At 40.1% G+C, this 14,730-nt stretch overlaps 1 protein-coding gene across 1 annotated transcript in view; it reads left to right on the forward strand.

The window, feature by feature from the left end:
- Window positions 1–14,730, forward strand: part of STAM (signal transducing adaptor molecule) — a 59,555-nt gene that overhangs the window by 32,867 nt on the left and 11,958 nt on the right. The window contains exons 5-9 of the mRNA XM_056114539.1: window positions 560–706; window positions 2,876–2,966; window positions 5,043–5,235; window positions 6,987–7,081; window positions 11,756–11,844. Of these exons, the coding sequence (XP_055970514.1) occupies window positions 560–706; window positions 2,876–2,966; window positions 5,043–5,235; window positions 6,987–7,081; window positions 11,756–11,844 (615 nt within the window). The remainder of the gene's footprint in view (window positions 1–559; window positions 707–2,875; window positions 2,967–5,042; window positions 5,236–6,986; window positions 7,082–11,755; window positions 11,845–14,730) is intronic.

Consider the following 14,730-nt stretch of genomic DNA (forward strand, 5'->3'; position numbering starts at 1 on the left):
CAGTGGGTAGAGCGTTTGCCTTGCACCCGACCGACCCAGGTTCAATTCCTCTGCCCCTCTCTGAGAGCCGGGCAAGCTACCAAGAGTATCTCACCTGCACGGCAAAGCCTGGCAAGCTACCCGTGACGTATTCAATATGCCAAAAACAGTAACCAGTCTCACAATGGAGACATTACTGGGCCCACTCGAGCAAATCGATGAACAATGGGAGGACAGTGCTACAGTGCTACTTGATCAAACGTAAATTAATAAAAGCGTAAATATTAGAAGTAAATAAATTTATCTGAAGAAATTTGCTTAGAGAGATTTGAGAGGAGAGAGCGAGAGTTTGTGTTCAAGGGAAAATAGCTTCTCCAGGTGGGGATGAAGCCAAAGTCCACATCAGCGCTGTGGGCTAATCTTCATGGTGGGGAATGAGCCTGTTTTCCTATGTTTACATGTATACCTGTAGCTTGGGAGGATTTACGATTCAAGAAGAGGTCTACATACAACATGGGATTATTCTTATACTTAGATTAGCCAATAAATGAGTCCTCCTTCCACTCCCTCAATTTTTCAGGGTCATCCTAAAGTGTGTGAAAAACTAAAGGCTCTTATGGTTGAATGGACAGATGAATTTAAGAATGATCCACAGCTTAGTCTAATATCAGCAATGATAAAGAACCTTAAGGAGCAAGGAGTTACATTTCCAGCCATTGGGTCCCAGGTAATTTGTAAAAAAGTTAATATGCTATTGTCTTTCAAAATAAGTTTACTTGAATTTTTCTTTCTCCCCTGCTTTCAAAACCAGGTTTTGAGATAAAATAGTAAAAACTGCTATTCAGAGGAATGTTTGTTGTTATAATAATATATTTTAAATTGCTGAAAAATATAGTGTGAAACATTAATGAGTACCAGCTTCCAGTTCTTATCTCCTTTTTAAAATGAAATGAGGAGGAGGGGTGCTGGAGCCATAGTACAGTTGGGAAGATGCGTGCCTTGATGCGGCTGACCTGGTTCAGTTCCCAGCACCATCAGGAGTGATACCTGTGTGAAGAGCCAGGAGCAAGCCCTGAGCATCTCCAAAAATTTTTTTTTCCCCTTTTAGCTTTTGGGCTACACCTGTCTGTTCAGGGTTTACTCCTGGCTCTGTGCTCAGGGATCCTCTGGTGCCGAGATAACATATAGTACCTGAGGCTCACCAGAACCAAAGAAGTGCTTGCGAGGATCTAACTCAGGGCCTTGCATATGTTTGGCGTGTGTTCTATCACTTGAACCATCTCCTTATCTCCTTTTCTCCTTTATAAGTAAGTTGAAAATCCTGCAATTAAAAAAAATTTTATTTTATGTAGTTTTTCTAATAAGGGTAAGTTGTTTTTTAAGTGTTCTTAATGCTCTTTTTTTTTCTGCAAAGAATGACAACTCAAAAATCTAAGGATGATAATTTTTATTTTATTTTATTTGGATTTTTTGAGTCACACCCAGTGATGCTCAGAGGTTACTCCTGACTCTGCACTCGGGAATTACTCCTGGCAGTGCTCAGGGGACCATATGGGATGCTGGGAATTGAACCTGGGTTGGCTACGTGCAAGGCAAACGCCCTACCTGCTTTGCTATCGCTCCAGTCCCTAATTTTGATATTAAAGATGAAATCATTTGATTTATCTGAGTTAAAAATGGGAAGGAGACATAATGGACCAGTGGCAAGAGACGCACTTGAAGCATCTTTTTCTTTAGTACGAACTGATAACTTTTTCTAACCCTAACCCTAAAATACGACTTTGAAATGCTTAACTTTCTGGTGCTGGAGCAATAGTTCCACAAGCTGGGTGCTTGCTTTGCACAGGGCAGGCCTGGGGTCAATCCCTGAGCACACCTGGATCAACCCCTGAGCATAAAATTATGAATAACCCCCAGTCTTGCTGTGTGTGACCCCAGAACAAAACCAGAAAAGCTTCACTTTTCTATCCAAAAAAAAAGTTATTTTATTGAGATAATTACTTACAAGACTGAAAATGTTGGTCAGTTTCAGGGGTATGATGTGACCAGGTTGTGCCCAGTCCCAAAGTGCCAATATTCTGCTGCCACTCTCCATGGGACCATTCCTGTCCTGTGCCCCTCACCCTCAGCTCTGAGCGTGTGCAGACAGAGCACCCAAGGAGTTCTCAGAGCACAGGGTCTGTTCTTCAGCAAACATTTTAATTTACTTGATGGGATAAATCTAGTGTCATGGAAAATAAATGAAAAGCCTTCTCTCTGTTCTGCTAGTCATGTGGGATGAAAATATATGGCCGTTTTCTTTGTTGTCATTTCCAGCTCTGTGGCTCCGTGGAGTTGCAGTAAGGGCACAGACTCTTACCTGGCAGAATTGAATTTGGAATTTTGACCACTTAAAGGAATCATGCAGGCTACCTTTTTATATGTACCTGTGTTTTCTTCCCAAGACACTTCCACTTTATCCAAGTGCTCTTGTTTTTTAAAAAAAAATAAGTTTTGATTTTATTATCCAAGTACTCTTGAGATGTAAATTCCCCAAATATATTTGGAACATTTTAAAACTTCTGGTTTCAGTTGTTTTCTAACCATTTCCTGATCTCTAGCTCTGTTCTTTCTTTGATTTTCAAACTGCTTTTGAGTTTTATCTGTTTATCCAAAGGTAGCAGAGCTTTGTGCTTTGTGCTTGGACCACTGTTCTAAGTTCGAATTGCTCTCGTCATCTCTGCTCCTCTAGTCTGACTTCTGGGTGGAATGTGCTAGAGTTTGGACTTCTTTCTATTTCAGAAACCTGTGCTAGATTGATGAGAAGAGTCTTGTTAAGTTTATAGATTTGGAATATTGGAGAACAGTATTCAAATCCTCTGCTGATTTTGTGTGTGTATATGTGTGTGTGTGTTAGGCTGCAGAACAAGCAAAAGCAAGTCCAGCTCTGGCAGCCAAGGATCCTGGTACTGTGGCTAACAAAAAGGAAGAAGAAGATTTAGCAAAAGGTGCGTTTTAGGGTCTCTGATGGTGAGATGAAGTTAATTCTCTGACTTCATTTTATTCCCACCGATAGAAGCTGAAATGTACTCTGTTCCTTGTGTCAGTGTCTTTATTCTCCTCCTCAGGGACAACTTTATTCTCCTCCTCAGGGAATGTGTTTTCTCATATAATTTTTACTATACTGTTTACCTGTAACAATAAGTACATTATTCAACACATTTTTTTCATAAATTAGTTATACTCTAGATACCACTGCCAGTTGTTTCTTTGAATATGTTCGAGATTTATTCATAAATTTATTTAACTTTCTTGTACAATTCACTTAACATTCAATATGCTAATGTATAATTTATCTCCTAATGGAGACTTGAGTTTTCTGGTTTTTCTAAAACTAAAGTAAGTATGCTGTGTTAAATATCCTTTATCATATTCTTTAGTACTTATGTATATTGTTATCTTATTTGTGTTGGTTCATAGGCAACTAGCTACTTCAGTTTTGCTAGATGATTTGTTTTCATCTTCCATCAGCATTGTAGGAAAGCTCTTACAGGTAATAAAAAAATCTGGCAGAACTTGGTGTTATTAGTTTGTGACCTTGGTAGGTTTGTAATTATGTCCAATTATTTTGTTCCTGTTTTCCTTAGGTTAAGCCCTTTTCTGCACGTTTATTTGCTGTTCTTATTGTGTTCTTATTTCTGGATTGATGCTCAGGGTCACTCCCCTGGGGTGCTTAGAGGACCATGAGATGTCAGGGATTGAACTTGGGTCCCAAAGCATGAGCTTCAGCCCTTGGAGATGTCTGCCTGGCCCGTTTCTGAGTTCAAAGGCAATATATAGAAAAATCTTAACCTGGGATATTAATCCTTTGTGTGTTAAATTGTTATAGATGTATTCTGTTGGTTTTGGTTTATACATAATTAAAGTTTATGAAGCAGCTTCAAAAATTTGCTTTTTTGATATACTCGAAATATTTAGCTTTCCTGTTGGAATTTTGGCTTTTGGGTCTTAAGATGTTTTTCCTTTCACAATTCTAAAAGAAATTCAGCTTAAGTGTGTGTGTGTGTGTGTGTGTGTGTGTGTGTGTACATTATATATATATATATATATATAGTTTGTTTGTGGTTGTTGGTTGTTTATTGAGGACCACACCCTAATGTGCTCAGGACTTACTTCTGGCTCTGTGATTCCACTGAGGAATCTCAGTGATTCCACTGAGGAATCACTCTCAGTGGGCCTCGGATCCATATTAGAGATTAAACCCAGGTCGGCCACATGCAAGGCGAGCACTTTAATCTGTATGTTTTCTCTCCGGCCCCAATGTTGGAAAGTTTCAGTTTCCTATTAGGTCATTTATTATTCCCAAACAGAGAACATTCTGAATTGGTTGAAAACAGGATAATTGGTATGCCCAGATTGCATTGTGGAGCCTAGTGATGGCCTGCAGTGAAGTGGACATTAGAAGAGACATTTGTAATTATTTTAGGGAATTTGTTAGGTGGGCACTGACTGTAGTTCCAATTCTCATTCTAAGTATTTCCATACTTTTAAAACAATAAAATACAATTTCTCAGATACTACCTTCTGATTTACTAATTCCCAGTTTCCCAGTGAAGCATTGGGTAACCTAAGCTATAAGAATATGCAAAATAGGGGCTGGAGCAATGGCACAGCGGGTAGGGTATTTGCCTTGCATGCAGCCAACCCAGGTTCGATTCCCAGCATCCCATATGGTTCCCTGAGCATTGCCAGCGGTAATTCCTGAGTGCAGAGCCAGGAGTAATCCCTGTGCATTGCCAGGTGTGACCCAAAAAGCCAAAAAATATATATATACACAAAATAAAAGAAAGAAAATGTAAAATGTAGGAAATAAAAAAATGAAAAATAGAGTTTTTAAAACCTTCTTATTTTTCTGAACTTTAAGTTAAGAATGCATCAGAAAAATTCATGAAATCATTCTTTCTCAGGTCAGTTTCTAGTTTCCAAACAGGTAAAATTGTATTTTACCTTCATGTCTTTTTGTACTTTTTTAACCTCTTGGATATATTAACATTTTAGATTTTCTAAAATTCGCTGTTTTCCAGCCATTGAGTTGTCTCTGAAAGAACAAAGGCAGCAATCAACCACGCTTTCCGCTTTGTATCCCAGTACGTCCAATCTCTTAACTAACCACCAACATGAAGGCCGAAAAGTTCGTGCTATCTATGACTTTGAAGCTGCTGAAGATAACGAACTTACTTTTAAGGCTGGAGAAATTATTACAGTTCTTGATGACAGGTGATGGTTAATATTAAATTGAAAATTCATATGAAAATAATATAGTTTTCTATGTTGCATATTCTTGTTGAATCCTACTGGCATATGTAGTTAAAAATATACCAACTCAGATATTTTCTCTTTATGGCAGTTGACTGATTGCTTGTGTCAGACTGTCTGTATTCTTTCTCTGTAGTTTAATTTTTTTTCTCATTTATTCTTTAATTTGTTTTTTATTTGCTGTGGAGGTTTAAATACATCCATTTGTTTTTTTTTTTTCAGCTAATAAGAGTAATAAAGTTAAGGATGTAGAAAATACTTCGAAAGTATATGAACTTATAAACAATACGTAGTAAGTTGAGGCTGTTCTTTACATATAACAGGATGTCTGGTACAAATTTATATAAATGTACGCTATCAGAGGGGAATTAATATGGTGCTTTTTTACTTTGAAAACCACGGTTTATTTTCTTAAAAGTTATTAATATTTTTTCTGATAATGAATTAGTAAAATTTGCTTGTGATTTTAAAAAACTAATAGACTTAAGGCTGTTTCTGTAGGATCACGCTTGTATTCAGGCATGTTTGTGTGATCCTATATTACTTTTTGTGTGTTTTGGGCCATACCTCGTGAGGCTCTGTGGTTTATCTCAGCTTGGTGATCTGGGATTGCTCCCGGTGGTGCTCCAGGGATCATGAGATGTTGGTTATTGAGCCCGTCCTCCTGTGTGCAAAGCATGCTCCAGCCTTTAGAACCATCTGCTGACTTCTTCATGGTTTTTTTTTTTTCTTTTTGGGTCACACCTGGCGATGTTCAGGGGTTACTCCTGGCTCTACACTCAGGAATTACTCCTGGAAGTGCTCAGTGGGGCCATATGAGATGCTGAGAATCGAACCCGGGTTGGCCGCTTGCAAGGCAAACGCCCCTGCTGTGCTATCGCTCCAGACCCTCTACATGTTTTCTTAAGTGGAAAAAAATAGAGCAGAGTTTGAGCTAGAAATGAACAAAACACTGTTCATTTTTTTTTTTTTTTTTTCAGAAAATTCTGAGACCAGTCTAGCTTTTCCTCTACAAAGCATGCCACGAATGCAGTGTGTGTTAGGAACTGTGGTACAGGGAGTGTATTGTGCTAAAAATGATGTATTCAGTCATGTGCTCTCTTTGGGGATGAACCTGCTAATATGCAACAGAAATAGCACTGATGTAACAGGGGAGATCTGGATTGAGAGAGCCTCGGTGTATCTTGCTTAAGCAAAAGCTTCTTACTTTGGTTGTGGAGAGTTTGCAGCTTTTTCTTTAAAAAGAAAAAGAAAAAATATAGATCCTCAGTGCATTTGCCAGTCTTCCAAAAGTTAAAGAACTGTGTATTTAATAGTGTGTGATCATCGCTGATGCTTCATTTTTATTGTCACTGTGACTGTCCTCCTGTTGTTCATTGATTTGCTCGAGTGGGCCCAGTAACGTCTCCATTTTGAGACTTGTTGTTACTGTGTTTGGCATATTAAATACGTCACCGGTAGCTTGCCAGGCTTTGCCATGTGGGCAAGATACTCTCAGTAGCTTGCCGGGCTCTCCAAGAGGGGCAGAGGAATTGAGCCCGGCTCGGCCAGGCTGGCTACACACAAGGCAAACGCCCTGCCACTAAATTTGTAGCCTCTTTGGGTTGTTGTGAGATTCAGTTCTAGTAATAAAGTATGCTCAGCTCTCTAAAAGATACAGGTTTTATTGAATAAGACCAGTAGAGTAAAGCATTCTGTTTGGTTTTTTACAGTGATCCCAATTGGTGGAAGGGCGAAACCCATCAAAGCATGGGGTTATTTCCTTCTAATTTTGTGACTGCAGATCTCACTGCTGAACCAGAAATGAGTAAGTATTTTCTAGTCTCTGAATAATCCTTAATCCCATTAATGAAAATGAAATAAAGCCAAAGTTTTGGTCCAGAGACTTAAATATTGTCGCTTATTACAGGTGCAGCGCCTGCGCAGTAGATTACTTAGAAGACTTGTAGTTCACTCTAGGTCATGTAAGTGGGAACTAGGACCATAGTGAGTTAGCAGAGTCATTTAAGAATTGAAATAATTTTCTAAGATTATCTTGAGATCAACTATACTTATATAAATATTTCTCATATGCATGTATGTATATATACAGTTCTTCATATACATATGCACTATAGCACTGCACTATCGTCCTGTTGTTCATCAATTTGCTCAAGTGTGCCCAGTAACGTCTCCATTGTGAGATTTGTTGTTACTGTGTTTGGCATATCAAATATGTCACGGATAGCTTGCCAGGCTTTGCCATTCAGGTGAGATACTCTCAGCAGCTTGCTCGGCTCTCCGAGAGGGGTAGAGGAATGGAACCTGGGTTGGCCCGGCTGGCCACATGCAAGGCAAATGCCCTACCCACTGTGCTATCGCTCCAGCCCATACATAGGCAGTTACAAAAATATAGATTAAGAAGTATTATGGATTTTATATGTTATGTGTTTTCATTGCTGTCAGTTGATGAAAGCATTAAGAATGCTGTGCAACCTCATTGATACTTCTTCCTAGTCAAAGATTGCACCTATCTCTTGTGTAGCCCAAAATTTGGAAGCAGTGACATCTAAGCATCATAAATGGTTTTCCTGGGTCCTCATATTAGGTATTCAGAAGAAGTCAGTCACTGGTCAATAATTCAGTTTTAGTTTTGTTTCTGAGAGTTTGCTGGCTAGGAGAGAAACTAGAAAGTGGGCCAAGGAGGAGGGTAAGGACTGCAGGAGATACCGTCACAGTATCTTATCAAGGCTCGGTATATAGTTCACTCTCTCTACAAATTGCTATATGTAAATGAATTCATGTAATAATTTTGAGACATCAAGAAAATTTGTTCATATCTTTTAAGAAACTATGCTGTAGTCTGTGCTATAGAAAGGTTTATATAATTAAAATGTGTAGAAATTTAAGATTTTCTTTAATAATGTGACCATCTACAGCTAGGCAAATTATGTCATCTTTCTGCAGTGCCAGAGAGAAGGAGTCAAAGAAAATCATGAACTATAGGATGCTTATAATTTGATCTTTTAATTCATAAGAATTTTAAGAAAAAAATCTTTATTGAGGAGAGATTGTTTAGCAGATAGAGCACTCGCCTTGCACACAGCCAGCCTGGGTTCAATCCTCATTGCCTTGTGTAGTCCCCCGAGCACAGAGCCAGGAGTAAGCCCTGAGCTGATCATGGCCCACCACTCCACCCCTCAACGAAAGAAGAAGGAAGGAATGAGCTTTGGGGCGGAACAGACCATGGGAGATGCTGAGCTCCTGCTTTTTATGCAGGAGGCCTGGATTTGATCTCAGCACGAACAAACCCACTTATAGAATCTCAGACTAGTCCTAGTAACTGTGGTATGGCGAAGAACAGCAACATACAGGGAGTCTTGCAGTTACAGGCTCTTGCCTTTGGTCATCTTAATGTACCCAGCACTACCAAATACTGAGTCTCGGGTGAATATAGATTACTTATACAATAAATATTTATAAAGTGTTAGAAATGACGATCAACAATTAAGAGTTACTTTTCTTTAAAGACCTGATAACACTTCTATTTTAGAAGACTTTATTTTACTTCTTTTATTATTTGAGGGTTTGTTTGGATTTTTTTTTTTCTTTTTGTCCTTTTGGAGTCATACCCGGCGATGCTCAGGGGGTTACTCCTGGCTCTGCACTCAAGAATTTCTCCTGGCCGTGCTCTGGGGAGCTATGGGATGCCGGGAATTGAACCCAAGGTCGACCATGTGCAAGGCAAACACTCTCCCCTCTATATTATCACCCCGCCCCCAGGAGAAGACTTCGGCAACAGTGAAGGAGCCATTACAGATCTTTTGTCAAACCAGAGTTCTCTCATAGTTAGTGTCAGATTGTTTTGTTTCATGAACAGAAATGATTCCTGATTCCCATTCCTTTGATTCCTTTTTTTAGATTGTTGAAGCTTGTTTAAAGGGAGCACATATTTTGCTGACTTTTAACCCTCATGATTTTTTTCGTTATTACTATGTTTTCAAGGGTTTGGGTACCCCATTTTCTTCCCCTGTAGTAAGCTGTTGGAAATGGTAGAATTGTCTTAGACTTGTAGTTCACTCTAGGTCATGTAAGTGGGAACTAGGACCATAGTGAGTTAGTAGACCGTAGTGATTCTCAGGCTTGGAAAATGAGTGCTAGCACCGTCCTCACAGCATTGCCCACTTAATGTGATAGGTGAATTGGTATCCTGCTTAGTGTGTTTATATTTTGGAGATGCAGTAGAACAATGTGAAAACGCTTTCTCTTACATGCACACATATGTACATATTCACTCTCACAGGTGCTTACACACACATCCTTCCATAGTCACAGTACTAGTCCCGATGAGAGGAAGGGCTGCTTTCTTCATTGCGGGCAGCTGTCCAGCTGTGAAGACTGTTTGTTCTCTATGGCTCACAGCCAATTTGGCACTGTCCCGGCTTTCTACTTTGAGTAGCTCAAAGTATCCAGAGGTAAAGGTACCTGGAGCAGATATCTTTTCCCCACCCCCATGGGAAAGGAAATCAACTATTTTTTTTTTGTATGTAGAATTTTGCTTTATGATAACTCTAATGGAATGAATATATTTCATATGTTGGTAATAAAAGTATTTCTATTTTATATGCAAGTGCACAACACATAATTATAACTGATTTAATTTCTCATTCTCAGGGGAAAACTACAGGCCGGATTTTATAGTGCGGGACTAGGAGAGTCAGATAGATTGCCATTCAGGCCCCGGCATTGTAATACATTATCTTTATCTTGTGTAAGAGGTTTAAATGTTTAGTCTCATTATAAGATGTGTATTTCTCATCAAATTATTTTCGAGATTCATTGGAGAAACTTTAATATTCCATTGAGAATCTTTACTTTTTACTTGGGGGGTTTGGGACCGCACCTGTTTGTGCTCAGGAGTGACTATTCATGGGGCTCGGGGGACCATGTATGGTGTTGGAGATCAAACCAGGGTCAGCTGCATGCCAGGCAAGCTCCTAACCTTCTCTACTCTCGTTGTCCACCAAGCATATCTAATAATAGATTAAAAGATACTCTTTACCTTTCGTTCTTCGCCTCTGATTCCCTTTTCCATCTGACTCTTGGGCCAGAGAGATAGCTTCGCGGACTGAGCACATGCTTCCTGGAGGAGGCTTGTCCAGTCTTGGCCCCGTGACTCCCAAGCACCACTGGGAGTATCCCTTATGGGTGCTGTGTGTGGCCCCAAAACGGGATTTTATAAATGTGGATTGACATATTGATACAAGGTGGACAGAGCAGGAGGGAAGTTAGTTACTTCATTGAAAAATGTTATTTCATTTATTTATTTTGGTTTTGGGGGTACATCTGGTAGTGCTCAGATCCTTCTGCCTCTGTGCTTATGTTAGTGCTCAGGGCTCCAGCTGGGATTAAAGCAAGGCCTTCAGTCTGCTGAGCTGTGTCCCTAGCTCAGAAATTTATTCCTTTCAAAGCATGTCCATCTTGGGCCTACGGGGATAGAACAGTGCTGTGGGCTCAGGCCTTGCCAGTGGCCAGCCTGGTGCCATCCCCAGCATCACGCAGCCTCCTAAGTATTTCTGAGTGTATCCCCATAGGCTCCTGAGCTGAGCAAGGTGTGCCCTGCTGCCTCCTGGCACTACCGCTTCCTGGGGCTCCAGTGCTGAGCCACCCGGTTGGCTGAGCCTCATGGGAGAGAGTCCCCCAGCCCCCTGGGCACTGCTTGGAGTTCCCTTCCCATAAAAGGTTATACTCTTTTGGACACATTTAATTGCTATGTTGTAATCCTGTATTAATGTTGTTTTGAATCATTTAAAACAACATGGTGGGCCAGAGAGATAGTACAACGGATAGGGCCTTGCACGTGGCCGACCTGGGCTTAATCCCCAGCATCCCAAGTGCCGCCAGGAGTAATTCCTGAGTGCAGAGCCAGGAGTACCCCTGAGCATTGCCGGGTGTGGCCCCAAAAACATGCATGCATGCTTCCATGCATGCATACATACGTACGTACATACATACATACATACATAAACAAACATGGTTTGGGTTGAACAAAGGGAATAGGTGTTCCTTACTCTTTTCCACTTTTTGTTGTGCAGACCGATCCATGGAAGACTACAGAATGACTTAGTGGAAAATTCATATCCCTGCTGAGACTGCTTGCAAAGTTCTTTACTAACCTGGCATCCTCTTAGTAAAAATCTGAATGCTGTACTGGAGAACATGACAGGGAAATTAGCTTGGTCTATCGAATGAAAACTTTTCTTTGAAGGATATAATTTTAAAAGATGGTTTATTTCAAATTGCTGCATTTATTTTTCTCATTATAAAACTTTGTCTTTTGTCTATAGTTTACTAAATTCTCATGTAGTAGGTGACTAAACTTTGAAAACATTTCTGGTTTTAGTGAAATACCTTTTTTGGAAGACAAAATCTTTAGAAGATAAATTTAAGATAACCCTTGATGTTTATTTTAAGAAAAAGATAAATATTACCTATTTTACAGTTAAAACAGAGAAGAAGACGGTACAATTCAGTGATGAAGTTCAGGTAGAAACAATAGAGCCAGAACCAGAACAAGCCTATATAGATGAAGTAAGTAATTTCTTTGGTGAGAACTTTTTAGTGAAGTTGAAATTTTATTGTCTGTTTTCCTTAAGAATGTCTGTTACTTGACTGACACATGCACCTCTTATAAAAACTCAAAGAGTAGATGAGGTAGAAATTCTCCCTGAAACAACTTTCTCTGTAGTTCCTGGGGGGGGGGGGGGGTGGGGATTTCTTATCTAGTTATGTATATGTATGTGTGTGTATGTGTATATATATATATATATATCTGTATGTATATACATGTATGTATATATGAGATACATACAGCTATGCTAAATATACTAAATAATGTATCTAACCAGTACTTAGAATTTGCTTAGTATTTTTGTAAAATGGGTTTACCATGATTTAATTATTCTGTTTTGTTGGTTGTTTCCAGTTTTCTTTATGAATTTTTTTTTGTTGTTGCTGCAGTCACCAGTGATATATGCTTACATAAAAGAATGTGACTTTTCAAGTGTCAGTATTGAACTTTCTGGGAAGTCTGTCCTTTGTGACATTTTGAAATTAACAATGAAAAGTGAGCTCTTATCTTTAAATTTTATGCAGGGTTTTCTAGGTTTTCAGCCTTACTGGGATTCAGAAGGGAAGAGGTGGAGAGTGCTCTTTCAAAGAGACATTGTGGAAGTTTGTGCTAAGGGCCAAGATGCCCGGCTAGGTCAGGAAAGTTATGTTCGACTGTTTGTAGTACATTAAGCAAAAACTATATTAGTGCCCGGCTGTTGGGCTGTTTAGAAACCTTTTTTTCCTCTGATAGTTGGTGGTTTCATTCAGGATACCATATTCTGTATTCTGTAAATCAACAAACAAACATTACTCATGTGGTCCTTAACCCATAAATCTGATCTGCCCCCATTTTTTTATAGGCAAACTTATGATGCCTTTATTATTTTTGATATTTCAGCTTGTGTGTTCTTTACGTTGAAAAGAGCTATCTATTTCAAAGTTTGATAGTTCAGTTATCAGGAGTGCATGCTTTGTGTGCACTGGGAAGGGAGCGGTAGTTGGAAGGGAGCGGTAGCAGTGGTCCCCTGAGTCTATTGAGGGTGAGTGACCCCTGGTGGTCCTCAGCACCATAGGGTCTGAGTAGCTCTGCATCCTCCAGCTCTAGCATTGGCCAAACTGACCCGGTTGGCTGCATATTATAGGGAGTAGTCCCCACACTTCCTGAGCACTGAGAACTGTACACTGCTTGGAAGACCCCATCTATAATTTTTCATTTAAAATATTTTTACATACCTGTAAAAATATTACATACCTGTTACATCCACCAACTGCCGTGTAACCCCAGCAACGGCCAGGATCCAGAGATTATCACACTCAGCTCCCGGGAGAGAAAAAGGCAGAGTCTTCTACCCTGTGCCTGACTGTCCTCACCAGGGCCCAACAGCTGAAGACCTCTGGGCCCCAGCCAAGGCCATGCTGGGACCACTCTCCCCACACTTGGATGAGCCTCATGCATAAAAGAACTGGCAGAGGAACCCAGGTGTGTGGGACCTGGGGCTGAGATCTCCAAACCTGCATGGTTTGGGACTGGACCTGCCAGTAGCTAGACAGTTACACCCACCAACTGCCATGTAACCCCAACAATGGCCAGGATCCAGAGATTATCACACTCAGCTCCCGGAAGCGCGCGGCTGCATTTGTGGCCGCGCGACATCTTATCATCTCATTCCTACTTTGGACAAACTGGCAGGCTACCGAATGTAACCTGCCCACACGGCAGAGTCTGGCAAACTCCCCGTGGCGTACCCAATATGCCAAATATCAGTAACAATGAAGGGTCTCATTCTCCTAACTCTGAAAGAGCCTTGAATATGACACTTTTTTAAAAAATCTCAGGGCTAGGATGAAGGAGACGTTACTGGGGCCTGCTCGAGGCAATCGATGAATAACAGGATGGTTGTGATTGGTTGTGATTGTGTTTAATATTCATGTCAATGAAGGATGAATCTCAACTATTTTCCATCTGTCCGAAACAGGGTTATAATTTTTGCTTTAAGCAACCTAGAATAAATTACTTTGTAATTTGTAATCTTTAAATTATTTACTGTGCATACTCATGTTGGGTTGGAGCGATAGCACAGTGGGTAGGGCATTTGCCTTGCACGCAGTCAACATGGCCGATGCGAGTTTGATTCTCTGCCCCTATCGGAGAGCCCGGCAAGCTACCGAGAGTATCTCACCCACACGGCAAAGCCTGGCAAGCTACTCATGGTGTATTCAATATGCTAAACACATTAACAGGAAGTCTCAAACTGGAGACGTTACTGGGCCCGCTCGAGCATAGTCATGTTTAGTAGCATGACCATTAAAGCAGTGTATAATTATGATAGTGGTTTTCTTTGGTACAATGGTTCATATTTTGATTTTTAGAAGCACATTTAAATACACATTTGGTTTTATGAAGTATAAATACGATTATGAAATGATAGTTTCATTAGTTCCATTGGAGTTAGAACCAGAGATTCTAAAATAGACCCAAGTCATTGCCGGTGAGATAATGTCCAGTCTTCCCACATAGAAGAAACAGATGAACCCATAGATTTTTCTTTCTTTTGTGATGAACTGAAACATGAGCAGAAAGAAAGTACAAATAAATGAATTCTTATGGTTCAGGAGAACAGCGTTAGTCTGCTGAGCTGTGCCTTACTGAATAGCTGCTTTTTTCTCGGTGGAGAAGCACCAACTCCATGGTTAGCCATAAGTAATGCCATCTTGAGAGGCTCCATGTTAAGGCTGCCCTGGTCGCTCCCAAACAGAGTGATACAGTGAATATGACCGGAGAGGTGGAGAAACTTTCCATTGTAGACTGGAATGTGTCTTCTCAGAGTTTTAAGAGTAGCTCTGCTAGCAGTTTTTAAAATGTGT

This window comes from Sorex fumeus, unplaced genomic scaffold (genome assembly GCF_029834395.1).
Source record: "Sorex fumeus unplaced genomic scaffold, SorFum_2.1 ptg000026l, whole genome shotgun sequence".
NCBI classification, from domain to species: domain Eukaryota; kingdom Metazoa; phylum Chordata; class Mammalia; order Eulipotyphla; family Soricidae; genus Sorex; species Sorex fumeus.